The following is a 16,930-nucleotide window of genomic DNA, read 5'->3' on the forward strand; positions in this document are numbered from 1 at the left end:
ACCAAGTCCGATGATTCCCCAAAGAACAGTGTCTCTGTCTCTGTCTCTCTCTCTCAATACTTAGGTACTTCCTTTTCTTTTAAAGCTTTGCCTTTTAGTTTCCCCTTATGAAACAAATAAAGTTCCCAATTTAAACAACTTTTATCAAAAACATGAATTACTTAGTTTTACTATAGTATAACGTAAAAGACCTAGTAAAAAGAGAGACAGCAAGAGAGAGAACACCTGAATACAACTTTTTAAATAAGCCAGTTTTTTTTTTGTTTTTGTTTTTTTTAAATAATAGCTATAACAAAATGACAGTGTTCTTCAGGTCAGTCTGTAGGTTTAAAATATCAGTAATGTATTAAAACCAAATGGTTGTGAAATTCATTTACAAAATTGGGGTCTCCAGTAACCTTTCTCTCTAAAAAGAATCAGCTTTTTGGAGAAAAGGCTGACTCTTATGTCTGGGGTAAAAAATATGCAAGGTAACCCTGAAGTATTTTTAATGCCAGATAAAAAGGATGCAATCAGAGTTTATTAGGAGTCTGTGAAAAGAACTGAGGAGCCAAAATAAGGAGGTTTCTATTAGCCAAAAATGGGAAATTTGAAACAGTAATAGGATAATAACTGCTGAGGATTGAAACACATCAAATATAGTGAGTCTATTAAAAAAATTATCATTAGAGAACCAATTCATTTTGAAAACTGGTAAATGAAGAATCCATTTATCTGGCCCTTTCTTATGTATCAACGAGGAGAAATTTCTCTTTATAGAAGTATGCCAGCTAATAGGTGAGAAAGGAAAGGTAGAATATGACCAGTGTACAACTATTAATGAATGAACAAATTTAGGAGTTAATCATCCATCACTGTCAAAATTTCAGAAGTACCTCCTAATGGCTCATCATAACCTCACATATGAAATGTAGATGTCAAAAATTCAAACCTGCATCATTTTCATCCCCCAGTTCCAATTACCAATTTATAGAAGGTCAGGGAAACATTAAATTACACCCCACAGATGTAATTAACAAAACTAGCTTGTGGGAAGCTTAAAGGACAATTGACATAGTTTTGTCACTAAATAAAACCTAAGGGGAAAAAAATGGTAGGGGGGAATCCATAGATTAAATTTGAAAGATAACCAATTACAATGTATAATATGTGCAATGGGTAGATCTTATTTGGATCTTGATTCAGACAAATTTAAAAATCTGTATAATATTTGGAAATTGGAGCTCTGACTGAATATTTGATAAAATTAAGGAATCATGATTATATAGGTTAGATAATGGTTATATTTTAAAATAATTCATATCTTTTGGGAATATATATTGAAATACTTGTGAATGAAATAAGTTGGTATCTTGGATTTGCTTCAAAATAAAATGGGAGGCTAGATATGAATGGGCTAGGAGACATAAGATTGGCCATAAGTTGATCACTGATAAGGTTGAATGACCGGTACATGCAGAGTCATGATATTATTCTGTCTTGTGTAGGCTTGAAGCTTTCATTATAAAAAGCTTAAATGGGCAAAAGTATCAGTTTTTTGGGGGAGACCAAATAGCTATTTGAAACTTAATGAAACAACTACACTTGAGAAACAAAATAAGGGCTCCAAGTATAAGTTTTATTGAGTTTTTATTTATATTATTATATAAATTATATTTGTATATATTATTTATAATAATATAAAGCAAACATTGTAAAAATAAAATGGAATGACTGTTTATTAAATTATTGTAGCATAACTTTTTTAATATAGAAAAAAGATATATATATACTACATACTACATGAGTTCAGTGAATTCAGAGTTAAAAAAGTTATGAATAAAACATCTTTAAGTAGACAAAAATGAAATAATATACTTTTCCCAGTTATAAAAAAGAATGTTTTTACTATTGAAGTAATAGAAAATAAGAAACCATAGAAATATTTAGTAGTAGTGGAATTGATTTTTTTGAAGTTGTTAAATGTTACAAAAATGATCTTTAGTAAAATATTAAATTTTGGACTCTGTAAATAGGAAAGTAATTAATATGTGAAAGAAATCAAATATGTTCTCTCAGGAGAGAAAAAGGAAAATAGTAAAGTTTCATGGAAGCTTGGATGGTATTTACAGGTATGCCTTGTCTGCATACCTGATCCTACTTTATTTTTTTTTTTTAAAGATTTTATTTATTTATTTGTCAGAGAGAGAGAGAGCGAGAGCGAGCACAGGCAGACAGAGTGGCAGGAAGAGTCAGAGGGAGAACCAGGCTCCCTGCGGAGCAAGGAGTCCGATGTGGGACTCGATCCCAGGACACTGGGACTGGGACTCGATCCCAGGACGCTGGAATCACGACCTGAGCCAAAGGCAGCTGCTTAACCAACTGAGCCACCCAGGCATCCCACCTGATCCTACTTTAATTAAAATTCTGATCAATTAATGGAGAAGGGAATAGAAACTGACATTTACTGGGAATCTACCCTGTTCTAGGGCATTCTGCAATAGTCTGTGAGAGAGCTATTCTAGCTTTACAGATGAAGAAATACATGTTCTGAGAGGTTAAACAACTTGAATAAGCATCCAGTGTCAGGTCTTCATAACTGGCTGTTCAGAACCTAAAAATTATAAACCAGTAAAAACAAGTGTTGTTTTGTAAGTAATAATTTCATTATTATTTAAGACAAAATATTATCAAACATGGTACATTGTATAAAATAATTCAATATTTTATGGATGTAAGCCACTGTTTACAGTCATATGTATTATTTCCATTCCTTCATACTTTCTCTTCTTCATAGGAAACTTCATTTTATTCACTGAAATTTAATGCTAGAAAGAGATTCAAATTTAGGATATGTTTTATTTTGTTTCTTATTTAATGGGAGATTACAGTAGAGTCTTAGCTTAGTATTTTTGGATGCTTTCTATTTATACCTTTCATAAAATGGAATGACTTATTTATGGTTACTTAAACGGCCCATCTTAAAATCTTCTTTATTGTAAAGTATACAAAAGCAGGAATGTTAGCAGATGATCATGCTTTGATCTGGTTTTAAAAAGACAAATGAACCCCAATTGTATCATAGAATCTTTTAATTTTAATTTTTTTTCTCTTTTAGTACTACAAAGTGATCATTTCTTGCACTTACTTCAAACTGACAATGTTCAAATAGGATCTACAGTCATGACTCTGCTCCAGAGCATACTACAGATCAACAGGTGATTTGGTTTTACAAAGTATTTATCAAAGTATTTATAATTTTTAACTTTTGGTCCAGAAGCATTACCAGTTTTATTCCAGTTTTGCTGAAATCATCAATTACATATGATTTGTACAAGTTACTTCAAGAGCCCTGTTATTACCACTGTCTTTTAGAAAAGAATATAAAATACCACCAAAGCCTGGAAGTTTATTGTTGAATTGGTGTCTCAGAGCTTAAGAAGATTTTAGACCAATCTCAGACTTAGAGAAGAAATATGGTGATCTCTGAAGAAAAATATTAGGATCACAATAAAAAATGCTTAATCATATATTTATTTAGCAAATTGCAAACTTACTGTTACACCAGGTGCTTCAGAATGGCATAAAAGAACTAATGGGCAATGTTTTCCAGCTTAAAATGGAAAAAAGAGTATGCACAGTTGTAATAATTGACTCTTCCAGTTCCATATGGATTTATTATGCATCTGTTATGTGCCAAATGGTATGTCTCTCATTGGGTTCCCAAAGTTGATTAAGATATAAAACTTGCCTTCAAGTAGCTTACAGTGTAGTGGAAGAGACCAGCCCATGAACATAATTATATTATAACATACTAAGTTGAAAGTATAAAAGTATGCACAAGTGTTAGAGGAGCTTCTATCACAAGCTGAAGGGTGATGTTCCCAGAAGAAGGTAACACCTAAGGTGAAACTTCAAGGTTGAAAAATTAGCCAGAGAGGAAGAAGAGAAAGCAGTATTTCTAGGCAGAGGTAACAATATAAGCAAATGCACAGAGATAAGAAACAACATGCTGAAGATAAAAAGTGAGTACAATTCATCATTGCTGGTATTTAAAGTTTGGCATGTGGAGGTGGCTGCAAAGTTCTGCAGACTTAAGTCATGAAGAGTTTATATACTGTCTTAAGGAAATTAAATCTTATCCTGTAAGTAATGGGATCATTAAAAGATTTTTAAAGTAAATAAAAATAAGTATATTTTATTACTTACATTACTCAGGTTACTGTGTGGAGGAAGAATTTAAAGGGGACAAAACTTTAGACAAGGCAATTAGAGGAAGCAGCTACAGTAATCTAAGTGAAGCGATAAAATCTTGGCCTTTTGCACTGGTACGAAATAGATTTTAAAGGAAATGGATCTTAAAAACTAATGAATTAAAATCATCAAGATTTCACTTCCACTTGTGACTGAGATGGAATAATAAAAATGGATTTACCCTACTACCTAAGAAAACAAACAACAGGCAAATTACAAAATAATAGATTGTTTTTGTTTGTTTGTTTTTGTTTTTTTAGTATTTCATGTTTTTTTATTTTCCGAAGAAATAAAACAGATAGTGGTTTTCAGATTTCTTTTAATTAGCAAAAAACAAGTACTAATGTAGATATTTCATAGAAGTCAAGTGGTATAATGCAAACTTTTGAAAAGCACAGGATACCTGTATTCGAAAAAAAAAAAGTATCACATCATTACCCTCAGCTTCCACTTTAGGAAACTAAGAAGAGGGAATTAAATTCCCTCTTAAAACTCACCTGGCTGGCTCAGTTGGTGGAGTATGTGCGGCTCTTGACCTTAGGGTTGTGAGTTCGAGCCCCATATTGGAGTTAGAGATTACTTATAAAATAAAATATTAAAATAGAAGAAAGAAATTTCTAAAGATCAAAACAGAAATCAGTAAAATAGTGAAAACAATGAAAATCAATGAACCCTTAAGCTGGTTCTTTGAGAAAGTCAGTGAAATTAAAAAATGTGTAACAGAAAATTGATCGGGGGTAAAAAGAAGAGAATACAACCTATCAATGTCAGGAATTAGGAGACAACACAATAAAGTCAATAGATATTAAAAAATATTAGAAGGAAATAATGTGAACAACTTTATGCTTGTTAAGGTAAGATGGACAAGTTCTTTGAAACACTCAGACTACCAAATTTAAGAGGAACAGAAGAAAAAAAAAAAGCAGCAGCAGCAGCAGTAGGTAATCTGAATAGCCTATAACTATGGAGAAAATGAATTTGTAGCTAAAACACTTCCCACAAAGAAAACTTCATAATTAGACAGCTTTTTCACTGGTAAATTCTACTAAACAAATTCTTCCAGAAAAATTGAAGAGAAGGAAATACTTCCCAACTCATAATGAGGTCAGCATTACTTGATAACAAACCAAAGACATAATATATTAAAACCTAGCAGTATATTAAAAAGTTAATACATTTTAGTGCCTGGGTGGCTCAGTCAGTTAAGCATCTGACTTTGACTCAGGTAATGATTCCAGGGGCCTGGAACTGAGACTCAAAACAGACTCTCTGCTCAGCCAGGAGTCTGTTCTCCTTCTGCCCCTCCCCCTGGTCATGCTTCCCCCCTCAAATAAGTAAATAAAATCTTTTTAAAAAAAGGTTAATGTATTTTGAATAAGTTGCCTTTATCCCAGGAATTCAGGGCTGGTATAACATTCTGAAGTCAAGAAATGTAATTCATATTAATAAAACAAAAAGGGGAAAACATATTATATTAATAGATACAGAAAAGCATTTGAAAAATCCATTATCCATTCCTGATTTTTCAAAAAGAAAAACTTTCAGCATAGTGCTAGTAGAAGATAGAACAATTATTAGCCTGTTGAAAGGCATCTAGGAAAAACCTACTTAATGGTAAAGTGCTAAATGCTTTCCTTATATGACTATGGACAAGACAAGGATCTGCACTCCAATCACTTCTATTCAACATCACATTGGAGTTTCTAGCCTGTACAGTCAAGAAGAAAAAGAAAAGGTGTTTGTAAAGACAGGAAGAAACAAAGCTCTCTATTTGGAGACGACATTGTCATCTCTGTAGAAAAACCAACAAAATGTTCAAGGAATAGTACTACTAAAACTAATAAGTGAGTATAGCAAGGGTTGTAGGATATAAAATCCATATAAAAATATAAATTGAAGTTTTATGTCAGAAATTGAAATTTTAAGATAATTCAACTTAAAATAGCATAAAAATATGAAATATGTAGGGTTAAATCTGACAAAAGATGGCAAAGACCTGTTCACTTAAAACTATAAGATGCTGCTGAGAGGAATTAAAGAATATGTAAGTAAATGGAAAGATATACCATGTTGCTAGATGAGTGGTACATTATTAAGATCTCCGTTCTCTCTAAATTGATATATATTTTAAATACAGTCCCACTCAAAATCTCATTTCTGTAGAACTTGACATACTGATTTTATATGAAAATCAAAGGGCCTAGAATATAAAATAGTCTAACTTTGAACATGAAAAAAGTTGGAGAGCTAACACTACCCAATTTTAAGACTTTATAAAGCCAATATAATTAGGACAATGAGGGATGCTTGGGTGGCTCAGTCCATTAAGCATCTGTCTTTGGCTCAGGTCATGATCCCAGGGTCCTGGGATGGAGTTCTGCATTGGTCTCCTTGCTCAGCAGGGAGTCTGTTTCTTCCTCTGCCTGTCTTTTCCCTTGCTTGTGTGCTCTCTCTCTGACAAATAAATAAATAAAATCTTAATTAAGACAATGAGTTGTTGATGCAAAAATATGCAAATATATCTATAGAGCAGAATAGAAACCAGAAATAGACTTGCACATATATGAAGAACTGATTTTTAAGATGTGTAAATGTCATTCAGTGGGAAAAGGATAGTCTTTTTAAGAATGATGTAACAGTTGTCTATCAATATTTAAAGAAAAGAGGGGCCCCTGGGTGGCTCAGTGGGTTAAGCCTCTGCCTTCGGCTCAGGTCATGATCTCAGGGTTCTAGGATCAAGCCCCACATTGGGCTCTCTGTTCAGCAGGGAGCCTGCTTCCCCCTCTCTCTCTGCCTGCCTCTCTGCCTACTTGTGATCTCTGTCAAATAAATAAATAAAATCTTTTAAAAATATATTTAAAGAAAAGAATGTTGATCTATACTTACTAACAATAAAAAATTAATTCAAAATGGATAATAGACTTAAATGTAAAATATAAATTATAAAACTTATGAAGAAAAATAGTAGAAAGCCATTATTATTTTGGATTGCATAAACTTTGTTAAATTCTTAGATATGACACCAAAAGTAAAATCCATGAAAGAAGAAATTGATTAGACTTCATCAAAATTTTAAGCCTGCTCTTCAAAAGACACTTTAAGAAGTGAAAAAGACAAAACACAATGGCAGAAAATATTTGGAAAGCATATAGCTCAAGTGTTTTTATCTGGAATATAAAAAAACTCAAAATTTTTTAAAAAGCCTTGTGAAAAAAAAGCAAAAGATTTGAACTTCATGAGTGGCAAATAAGCACACAGAAAGGGATGCCTGGGTGGATTTGTCAGTTAAGTGTCTATCTTCAGCTCTGGTCATGATTCCAGGGTCCTGAGATCAAGTCCCACATCAGGCTCCTTGCTTGGCAGGAAGCCTGCTTCTCCCTCTGCCTCTGTCTGCCACTCCCCCTGCTCATGCTCTCTTTCTCTGACAAATAAATACATAAAATCTTAAAACACGCGCACACACACACACACACAAAGATGTTCAGCAACACTAGTCGTTAGGGTGATACCACTATACGCTTGGGATTTTGTTGTTGTTGGGGGTTTTTGTTTTTTGTTTTAAGATTTTATTTATTTACTTGAGAGAGAGAGAGAATGAGAGAGCATGAGAGGAGGGAGGTCAGTGGGAGAAGCGGACTCCCTGCCAAGCAGGGAGCCCAATGTGGGACTCCATCCCGGGACTCCAGGATCAGGACCTGAGCCAAAGGCAACACTCAGCCAACTGAGCCATCTAGGTGCCCACCACTCTACGCTTGTTAAACAGCTAAAATTTAATACATTGACCCAAGTGTTGACAAGAATATGGAGGAATCAAGTGCTGCTAGTGGGAGTGATAAAATTTTGGAAGGTAGTTTGACATTTTCTTATAAGCGTGTATCTACCATATTATCTATTCCACTTCTAGGTATTTGCTGGAGAAAAATGAAACCATATGTCCATACAAAGACTTGTATACAAATGTTAATAGTTTTATCTATAATAGCCAATGACTAGAAACAACTCCATTGTCCATTAGGGGTGAACGAACTATATGGTATATCCATACAAAGGCTACTACTCAGCAGGAAAAAAAAGGAATGAACTATTCACTCATTCATGTTCATAACATGTGACAGTACAGGTGAATATCAAAATAATTGTGCTGAGTGAAAGAAGTCAGGCAAAAAAAATACATACTGTATGATTCCATTTGTATAAAGTTCTAGAAAATGTGAACTAATTTATAGTGTCAGAAAGTAGATCAATTGCAAAAAATTTTTATTCAGCTCAGCTATTAATGAAGGAACCAGTAATATGTTTATATAGGTTCAAAGGAGAATTTGAGGAGGGGAGATTTATAGAGTGGTTTGTCAAAGGAATGTAGAAATGAATTTGCTAATAGCTAAAAAAACAATAAATAGTAACCTTTACAGTTAACTTTTTCTACTGGCTAAAATCGATTTGTATTATTGAGTGAGACTCTATTTGCATTGCTCTCAGAAAAGAATCATTGTTATTTGTTTTCTATAAGCCAACCTTCCTTACTGGGGGACTGGGGGTGGGGGGGGTGAGTAAAAGACATGCAGTGATTTCTTTTGACTATTTCTAAGTTCCAGATAAGTTTTCATATCATTGATAACACAAGGTGTTAGTTGTTAGTATAATGAAGAAAATACCTAAGGAAAGGTAAATTCCTTCTATGTTAAGTCCATGATAATTGAATATCTGTGGAATTTTTGTCTTCATACATCATTAAGCAATGGACCATGTACTGTTTTGTGATTTTCCTCTTATTGTTGAAGTTTTTGAATCATTATTTAACATTTTGTACATTTATCTTTCCTCTGCAATTTGACTGCAGGTTTTTCATAGGATAGGGCATTTAGCTGCTTTGTATTCTGTTTTACCTAGCATAGTGCCTTAGACACAGTAGAAATTCAATAAATAGTAATTGGTTTAATGTGATGTGTCCTTGGAACTAAGCTATATCTTTAAAAAATGCGTTATCTTCTTGCATGCTGGCACAGTTAAGCATCAAGTTGCTAGAATTTTTATGTTTAATTTTTTATGTTACCTCTGCATCCATCATTAATGGTATATTCCTTCTTTTTATTTTGTCTGTTAGTGGTGACCTACTCCGAATAGAAGGAAAAACTCTGCATTCAATTTTAGATGAAGTTGTTTTTAAGCTTTTGTCAACTCCTAGCCCAGTCATAAGAAGTACTGCTACAAAGCTCTTATTGCTGATGACTGAATCCCATCAGGAAATTTTGATTTTACTGAGATTAAGTGCCTGCTACAAAGGTAGTGCATATATTCTTTCTTTCCTGTAGATTCTCAAAAAGAAATAATGGTTTCTGGAACCATTATTTCTGTTCTATGGAAAACAAAATTCCAATTTTTTTTTAAGGTTTTTATTTTTATTCCAGTTGTTAACAGGCAGTGTAATATTAATTTAAGGAACATGATTTAGTGGTCAAATAGTGATGGGGATTCTTCATCTCCAGAATCAAATGTGTATACTTACTAACACCAGACCACATTATGTGGAAATTTTTAAAGATTAGAACATTACATTTAGGACCCAACTACATGGGCCTTCAAAACATGCTTGAAGATTTGGAAGGCACTATTTATTTATTTATTTATTTATTTGAAATTTAAATTAAAAAAAAATTTTTTTAAAGATTTTATTTATTTATTTGACAGAGATCACAAGTAGGCAAAGAGGCCAGGCAGAGAGAGAGGAGGAAGCAGGCTCCCCACTGAGCAGAGAGCCCAATGCAGGGCTCGATCCCAGGACCCTGGGATCATGACCTGAGCCAAAGGCAGAGGTTTTAATCCACCGAGCCACCCAGGCGCCCCTGGAAGGCACTATTTAGTAACTTACCTTGTATCAGTCATTACTTTGAACATTATAATTATGTTATGTTATAGGAATAGAGAGGGAAAGAAGGTGGGACTAATAGAATTATTTGATATTGTGTCAGATACATATTTTTAAATTCCATAGTTAGATTTCTTCTATAGAAATATGAATGTCCAACAGACTTCATTATAAAGGAATTTCACCTGAACAGTTCTTCTCCCTTTCTTTTCTCAATAGAACTTACTCAATTTCTTCAAGATATTTTACAGAATAGGGTGCCTGGGTGGCTCAGTGGGTTAAGCCGCTGCCTTCAGCTCAGGTCATGATCTCAGGGTCCTGGGATCGAGTCCTGCATCGGGCTCTCTGCTCAGCAGAGAGCCTGCTTCCTCCTCTCTCTCTCTCTGCCTGCCTCTCTGCCTACTTGTGATCTCTCTCTGTCAAATAAATAAATTAAAAAATCTTTAAAAAAAAAAAAGATATTTTACAGAATATGAGAACTTGAGTTTTAAAGAGAGTATAAAGACATGGACAGATCCATATAGTGGCTTCCCCAATTACACACTCCAGGGGCATTTTACTTTATTTATATTGAATATATACATTTTAATACATTATTCCAATGTGCTTATAAATAGTACTTTATATCTTATACTACTACTGTGTTTTATTTTGTGATGAAAATGCGGTATTTGTGGCACTTCTCCTATAATAATTGCTTAGTAACCTATTGATTTGCCCCAAATTACATATAATACTATATTTTTATTTAGCAATAATTTTAAGAATGACTAATAATAACCTGTTTAAATGCTTCCACAGTGTAGGCATTTGCTCAGTATGTTATTATCTTTTAAAAAATGTTTCAGTTTAAGATATTTATTTTCAAACAGGAAAAAAATTATCTCCACTCTTTGACTTAAAACAGTGATTCCAGGGGTGCCGGGGTGGCTCAGTCATTGAGCCTCTGACTTTGGCTCAGGTCATGATCCCAGGGTCCTGGGGTCAAGCCCTGCCTCAGGCTCTCTACTCAGCGGGAAACCTGCTTCTACCTCTCCTGCTCCCCCTGATTCTGTTCCCTCTCTCACTGTCTCTATCTCTCTGTCAAATGAATAAATAGAATCTTAAAAAAAAAAAAAAAAAAAGAATCTTTAAAAAAAACACAAATGGTTCCACTTACCTTTTTTTAATTTAAAGATGCTGAATAGGTTTTTGCCTCAGATCCTACATGTGGGCACATAAAAACTCTTAGGATGGAGAAATATCCTAAAGACCTCAATCTAGAAGTCTTTGAGAAAAGGAAAGTCATGTGATTAATTTTGCTATAATATTCATTTGTTTCTAAATCAGACTTTATAACCTCTAATTAATACTGATTAGATAACAAATCATATTTTATTATTAACTGTTATACCTTTGTTACTCCATTTCAGGACTCAGAAGTCTTCTAAATAAATATGAACCTGGGACAGAGTTCAGTCAAGAACTTGGACAGCTCATTGACCTTTTAACCCCTAAGGTCTATCAGGAAGTAGAAGAACAGGTAATAAATTATAAAAATAATTTGCATATATGCTAACATTTCAGTAAACATTTTAGTTTGAAAATACTGGAGACTGGTAGCCTCTTGAATCTTTTATTTGCTGTCTCTTCCTCTTTCTTTATTTATCTCCCCTCAACATTCAGACCAGTCATAGTTTGATCGGGGAAGGGGTTTTTATAGAACCAAGTTTTTAACCGTAGAGCCCTTTTTTCCATCCTGTTCAGAGTTCTTCATCCCCTTGAATGCTTGAATAAGTGAGACCCAGCATGAGAAGTCAAACAAAGAGGGTGAAGCATTAAATAAGCAGAGCTATAAAATCCTGATAAAAGGAGTAGAAGGGATATTAAGGAGAATTCAGAGCTAATCAAACTATCTTTAACCCATTGAGCCACCCAGGTGCCCCTAATCAAACTATCTTGAATACATTTTTAGATACTGTCTGAGAGCCTAATGTATCTCCTTTGGGAGATCAAGTTTAATATTCTTAGACATTACCTGTCCTAGACCTATGAAATTGTTGCCTCTTGCCCAGTTTATTAGAGATAGAGATTAATACTTGTGCATTATTTTAAGTTGATATTTTAGGTTGTTGACTTCTAAAAAAGACTTTCATGGAGATGCCTCTAAATTAATTCTGGCCTTTAATTTCAGAAACTACATCAAGCAGCTTGCTTGATTCAAGCTTATTGGAAGGGTTTCCAAACTAGAAAGAGATTAAAGAAGCTTCCATCTGCTGTGATTACTTTGCAGAGGAGTTTCAGGTAAAAAGTTTTGGTGAAAGGAATCATGATCTCAGAGTATAGCTGTATCTTATTATAGTATTACAGAGTAAAAACTTAGGATGTTTTTTCCCCCCAATTTTCTAATATGTTTCTCTTAATCTTTTTTTAATTGAAGTGTAGTTCACATACAATATTATGTGTCAGTTGTAAAACAGTGATTCAACATTTATATACATTGTGAAATGACTATCACATCAGGATAAGTCTAGTTATCAACTGTCAGCACACAAATATATTACAGTATTTTTTACTCTATTCCCTATGCTTTGCTTTACATCCTGTGACTTAACTTATTTCACAACTGGAAGTTTGTACTTCTTTTCACCTATTTTATTCACACCCCTACTCCTCTCCCCTCTAGCAACCATGAGCAGGAGGGGCAGAGGAAGAGGGATGTCAAGCAGATTCCATGTTGAGTGTGGAGCCTGATGCAGGGCTCAATCTCATAACCGTGAGATCACGACCTGAACCAAAACCAAGAGTCAGAAGCTTAACCAACTGCACCACCCACATCCCCCTTTGTTTCTCCATATAAATGTAGAATCATATGGCATTTGGTTTTCTCTGATTTAATTTCACTTAGCATAATTCCTTCTAGGTCCATCCATGTTACCACAAATGGTAAGATTTCATTCTTTTTTTATGGCTGAGTAACATTCCATTTTATTTATATACTACATATTCTTTATCCATCTATTGATGGACACTTAGGTTGCTTTCATATCTTGGCTATTATAAATAATGCTGGAGTGGAGATGGTGTGCATATATCTTTTTGAATTAGTATTTTCATTTTCTTTGGATAAATATACATAAATGGATTTGCTGGATTGTAAGGTATTTCTATTTTTAATTTTTTTAGGAACTTCCACTCTGTTTTCCATAGTGGCTACACCAAATTACATTTTCACCAGCATTGAACTTGGGTTGCCTTTTTTTTTCACATCCTTGCCAAAGTTTTTTTTTTCTTGTCTTTTTATATTAGCTGTTCTGACAGGTGTGAGGTGGTAACTCATTGTGGTTTTGATTTGCATTTCCCTTGATGATGAGAGATGTTGAACATTTTTTTCATCTGTCTGTTGGCCAGCTGTATATGCTCCTTGGAAAAATGTGTATTCAGGTTCTCTACCCATTTTTTAATTGAACTGTTTGTGGATCATCTTTGGTGTTGAGTTCTAAGAGTTCTATATATTTTGGATATTAACCTCTTAAGGGAGATAGCATTTGCAGATATCTTTCCTATTCTGTAGCTTGCCTTTTTGTTTTGTGGATATTATATTACTGTGTATAAAAGCTTTTTAGTTTGACATACACCTGGTAGTTTATTTTTGCTTTTGTTGTCATGTCTGAGGAGACAGATCCAAAAAGTCTTGCTAAGACTGATATCTAAGTTTACTGCCAGTAAACTGCTAATTTTGTTTTAGGAGTTTTGGGGTTTCATGTCTTACATTTAGGTCTTTAATCCATTTGGAGTTTATTTTTGTGTATAAAAAGTGGTCCAGTTTATTCATTTGCATGTCCAATTTTCCCAACATCATTTGTTGAAGAGACTATCATTGTATATTCTTGCCTCCTTTGTCATAGATTATTGAACATATGTAGATATATTTCTGGGCTTTATATTCTGTTCCACTGGTCTAAATATATTTGAGCCAACACCATACTGTTTGGATTATTATAGTTTTATAGTATAGTTTGAAATCTGGGAATGTGATACCTCCAGCTTTGTTCTTTCTCAAGATTGGTTTGGCTATTCAAAGTCTTATGTGGTTCCATACAAGTTTTAGGATTCCTTTGTACTAGTTCTATTAAAAACGCCAATGTAGATTGAGACTACATTGAATCTGTAGGTTACTTTGAGTAGTATGGATATTTTAACAATATTAAATCTTCAAATCCATGAGCACAGTATATCTTTTCACTTATTTGTGTCATCTTTGATTTCTTTCATCAGTGTCTCAAAGTTTTCAGAGTACAGGTCTTTCACTTCCTTGGTTAAATATATTCCTGTATTTTATTCTCTTGGTATGATTGTAAATGGGATTGTTTTCTTAATTTCTCTTTCTGCTACTTCATTATTAGTATATAGAAATACCAACAGATTTCTATCAATTTTATATCCTGCAAATTTACTGAAATCATTTATTCTAATAGCTTTTTGGTAGAATCTTTAGGTTTTTCTAACTGGGTGTTATATGCAACTGATGAATTATTGAACATTTCATCTGAAACTGATGATGTACTATATGTTGGCTAATTGAATTTGAATTTAAATTTTAAAAACTTCAGGGTTTTCTATATATAGTATTATATTATGAGGAAACGGTGATAGTTTACTTCTTCCTTTCCATTTTAGATGCCTCTTATTTCTTTTTCTTATTTAATTGCTGTGACTAGGATTTCCAGAACCATATTGAATAAACTGGCAAGAGTGGACATCAGTGTTTTGTTCCTGATCATGGAGGAGAAACTCTCAGTTTTTCACCATTGAATATGATGTTAGCTATGGGTTTGTCAGATATACCCTGTATTATTTTGAGATATCTTCCACCTATACATACTTTATTGAGAGTTTTTTACCATAAATGACTGTTGAATTTTGCCATTTGCTTTTATTTGTGAATATTGAACCATCCTTGCATCCCTGGAATAAATCCCACTTGATCGTGGGATATGATTCTTTTAATGTATTGTTGAATTCATTTTGCTAGTATTCTGTTGAGGAATTTTGCATCTATGTTTATCAGGGTTATTGGCCTGTATTTTCTTTTTTTTGTAGTGTTTTTGTTTTTGATACCAAAGTAATGCTGACCTTGTAGAATGAATTTGGAAGTATTTCTTTCTCTTAAATTTTTTAGAGTAGTTTGAGAAGAGTAGGTATTAACTCTAAATGTTTGGTAGAATTCACGTGGGAACCCACTGATCCTGGACTTTTGTTTGTCAAGAGCTTTTTAATTACTCATTCAATATAATTATTAGTAATTGGTGTGTTAAGATTTTGTTTCTTCCTGACTCATTCTTGTAAGATTGCATATTTCATTTCTTCTAGGTTGTCCAATTTGTTGGCATATAATTTTTCATAGTAGTCTCTTATAATCCTATGTATTTCTGTGGTGTTAGTTTTAACCTCTCTTTCATCTCTAATTTTATTTATTTAGGCGTCTCTCTTTTTTTCCTTGATGAATTTGGCTAAAGGTTGATTAATTTAGTTTATATTTTCAGAGAAGCAGTTTTTAGTTTCATTGATCTTTTCTATTTTTTTTACTCTTTTATTTATTTCAGCTCTTGTCTTTAGAATATTTTCTTCGATTAACTGTGGGCTTTGTTTTTCTTTTTCTAATTCTTTTAGATATAAGATTACATGATTGTACATTTTTCTTATTTTTTGAGGTAGGCATATATTGCTCTAAACTTTCTTCTTGGAACTGCTTTTGCTGCATCCCATAGATTTTGGAATGTTCTGTTTCCATTTTTATTTGTGTTAATTTTTAATTTACTCTTTGATTTCTTTGTTGACCCACTGGTTATTTTATAGCATGTTGTTTAGCCTCCATATGTTTGTGTTTTTTCTGTTGTGTTTTTTTTTCTTATAATTGACTTCTATTTTTTTACCAGTGTAGTTGGAAAGATGTTTGATACGGTTTCAGTCTTAAATTTATTGAGATTTGTTTTGTGGTCTAACATGTGAGCTATTCTCAAGAATATTCCATGTGCAATTGAAAATAATATGTAGTTTGCTGTTTGGGGATGGAATGATCTGTATATATGTTAAATCCCTCTGGTCTAATGTGTTGTTTAAGTTCACTTTTTCCTTATTGATTTTCTGTCTGGATGATCTATTCATTGGCATAAGTGGGTTATTGATGTCCCTGCTCTTGCATTACTGTCATTTACTCCCTTTACATTTATTAGGGATATATACTTGCTTTATATATTTCGTTGCTTCTACATTGGGTGCTTATATGTATTTACAACTGTTATTTCCTCTTGTATTGATTTCTTCATCATTATGTAATGCCCTTATTTGTCACATTATGGGCTTTCACATAAAGTTTATTTTGTCTGATATATGTATTGCTACTCCACCTTTCTTTTCACTTCATTTGCATGGAGTATCTTTTTTCCATCCCTTTATTTTCAGCTTGTGTGTATCTTTAGGTCTGAAGTGAGTCTCATGGGCAGCATGTAGATGGGTGTTGGCTTTTTATCCATTCTGTTCTCTGTCTTTTTTTGAGCATTTAGTCCATTTACATTTCATGTATTTATGACAGGTAGGTACTTATTGCCATTTTGTTACTATTTCCTAGTTTTTATAGTTCTGTTTTTTCTTTTTTCTGTGATTTGATGACTTTCCTTACTGTTATGGTTGGCTGTCTTTTTATTTGTTGTGTACCTATTACAGATTTTGGGTTTGTGGTTACCATGAAGTTCCTATATAACACTCTAATTATGGTGGTCTATATTAAGTTAATGGTCAACTTGAGTTTGAATACATTCTAAAACACTCCCTATCACCATGGGGTTTTTT

At 33.2% G+C, this 16,930-nt stretch overlaps 1 protein-coding gene across 7 annotated transcripts in view; it reads left to right on the forward strand.

Moving 5' to 3' along the window:
• Positions 1 to 16,930, forward strand: part of IQCB1 (IQ motif containing B1) — a 55,421-nt gene that overhangs the window by 11,272 nt on the left and 27,219 nt on the right. For all 7 annotated transcript variants that reach the window (XM_082740531.1, XM_082740535.1, XM_082740533.1 and 4 more), the window contains 4 exons: positions 3,098 to 3,197; positions 9,338 to 9,516; positions 11,512 to 11,621; positions 12,273 to 12,382. In XM_082740531.1, the coding sequence (XP_082596657.1) occupies positions 3,098 to 3,197; positions 9,338 to 9,516; positions 11,512 to 11,621; positions 12,273 to 12,382 (499 nt within the window). The remainder of the gene's footprint in view (positions 1 to 3,097; positions 3,198 to 9,337; positions 9,517 to 11,511; positions 11,622 to 12,272; positions 12,383 to 16,930) is intronic.

Source organism: Mustela nivalis, assembly GCF_964662115.1.
Source record: "Mustela nivalis genome assembly, chromosome: 1".
NCBI classification, from domain to species: domain Eukaryota; kingdom Metazoa; phylum Chordata; class Mammalia; order Carnivora; family Mustelidae; genus Mustela; species Mustela nivalis.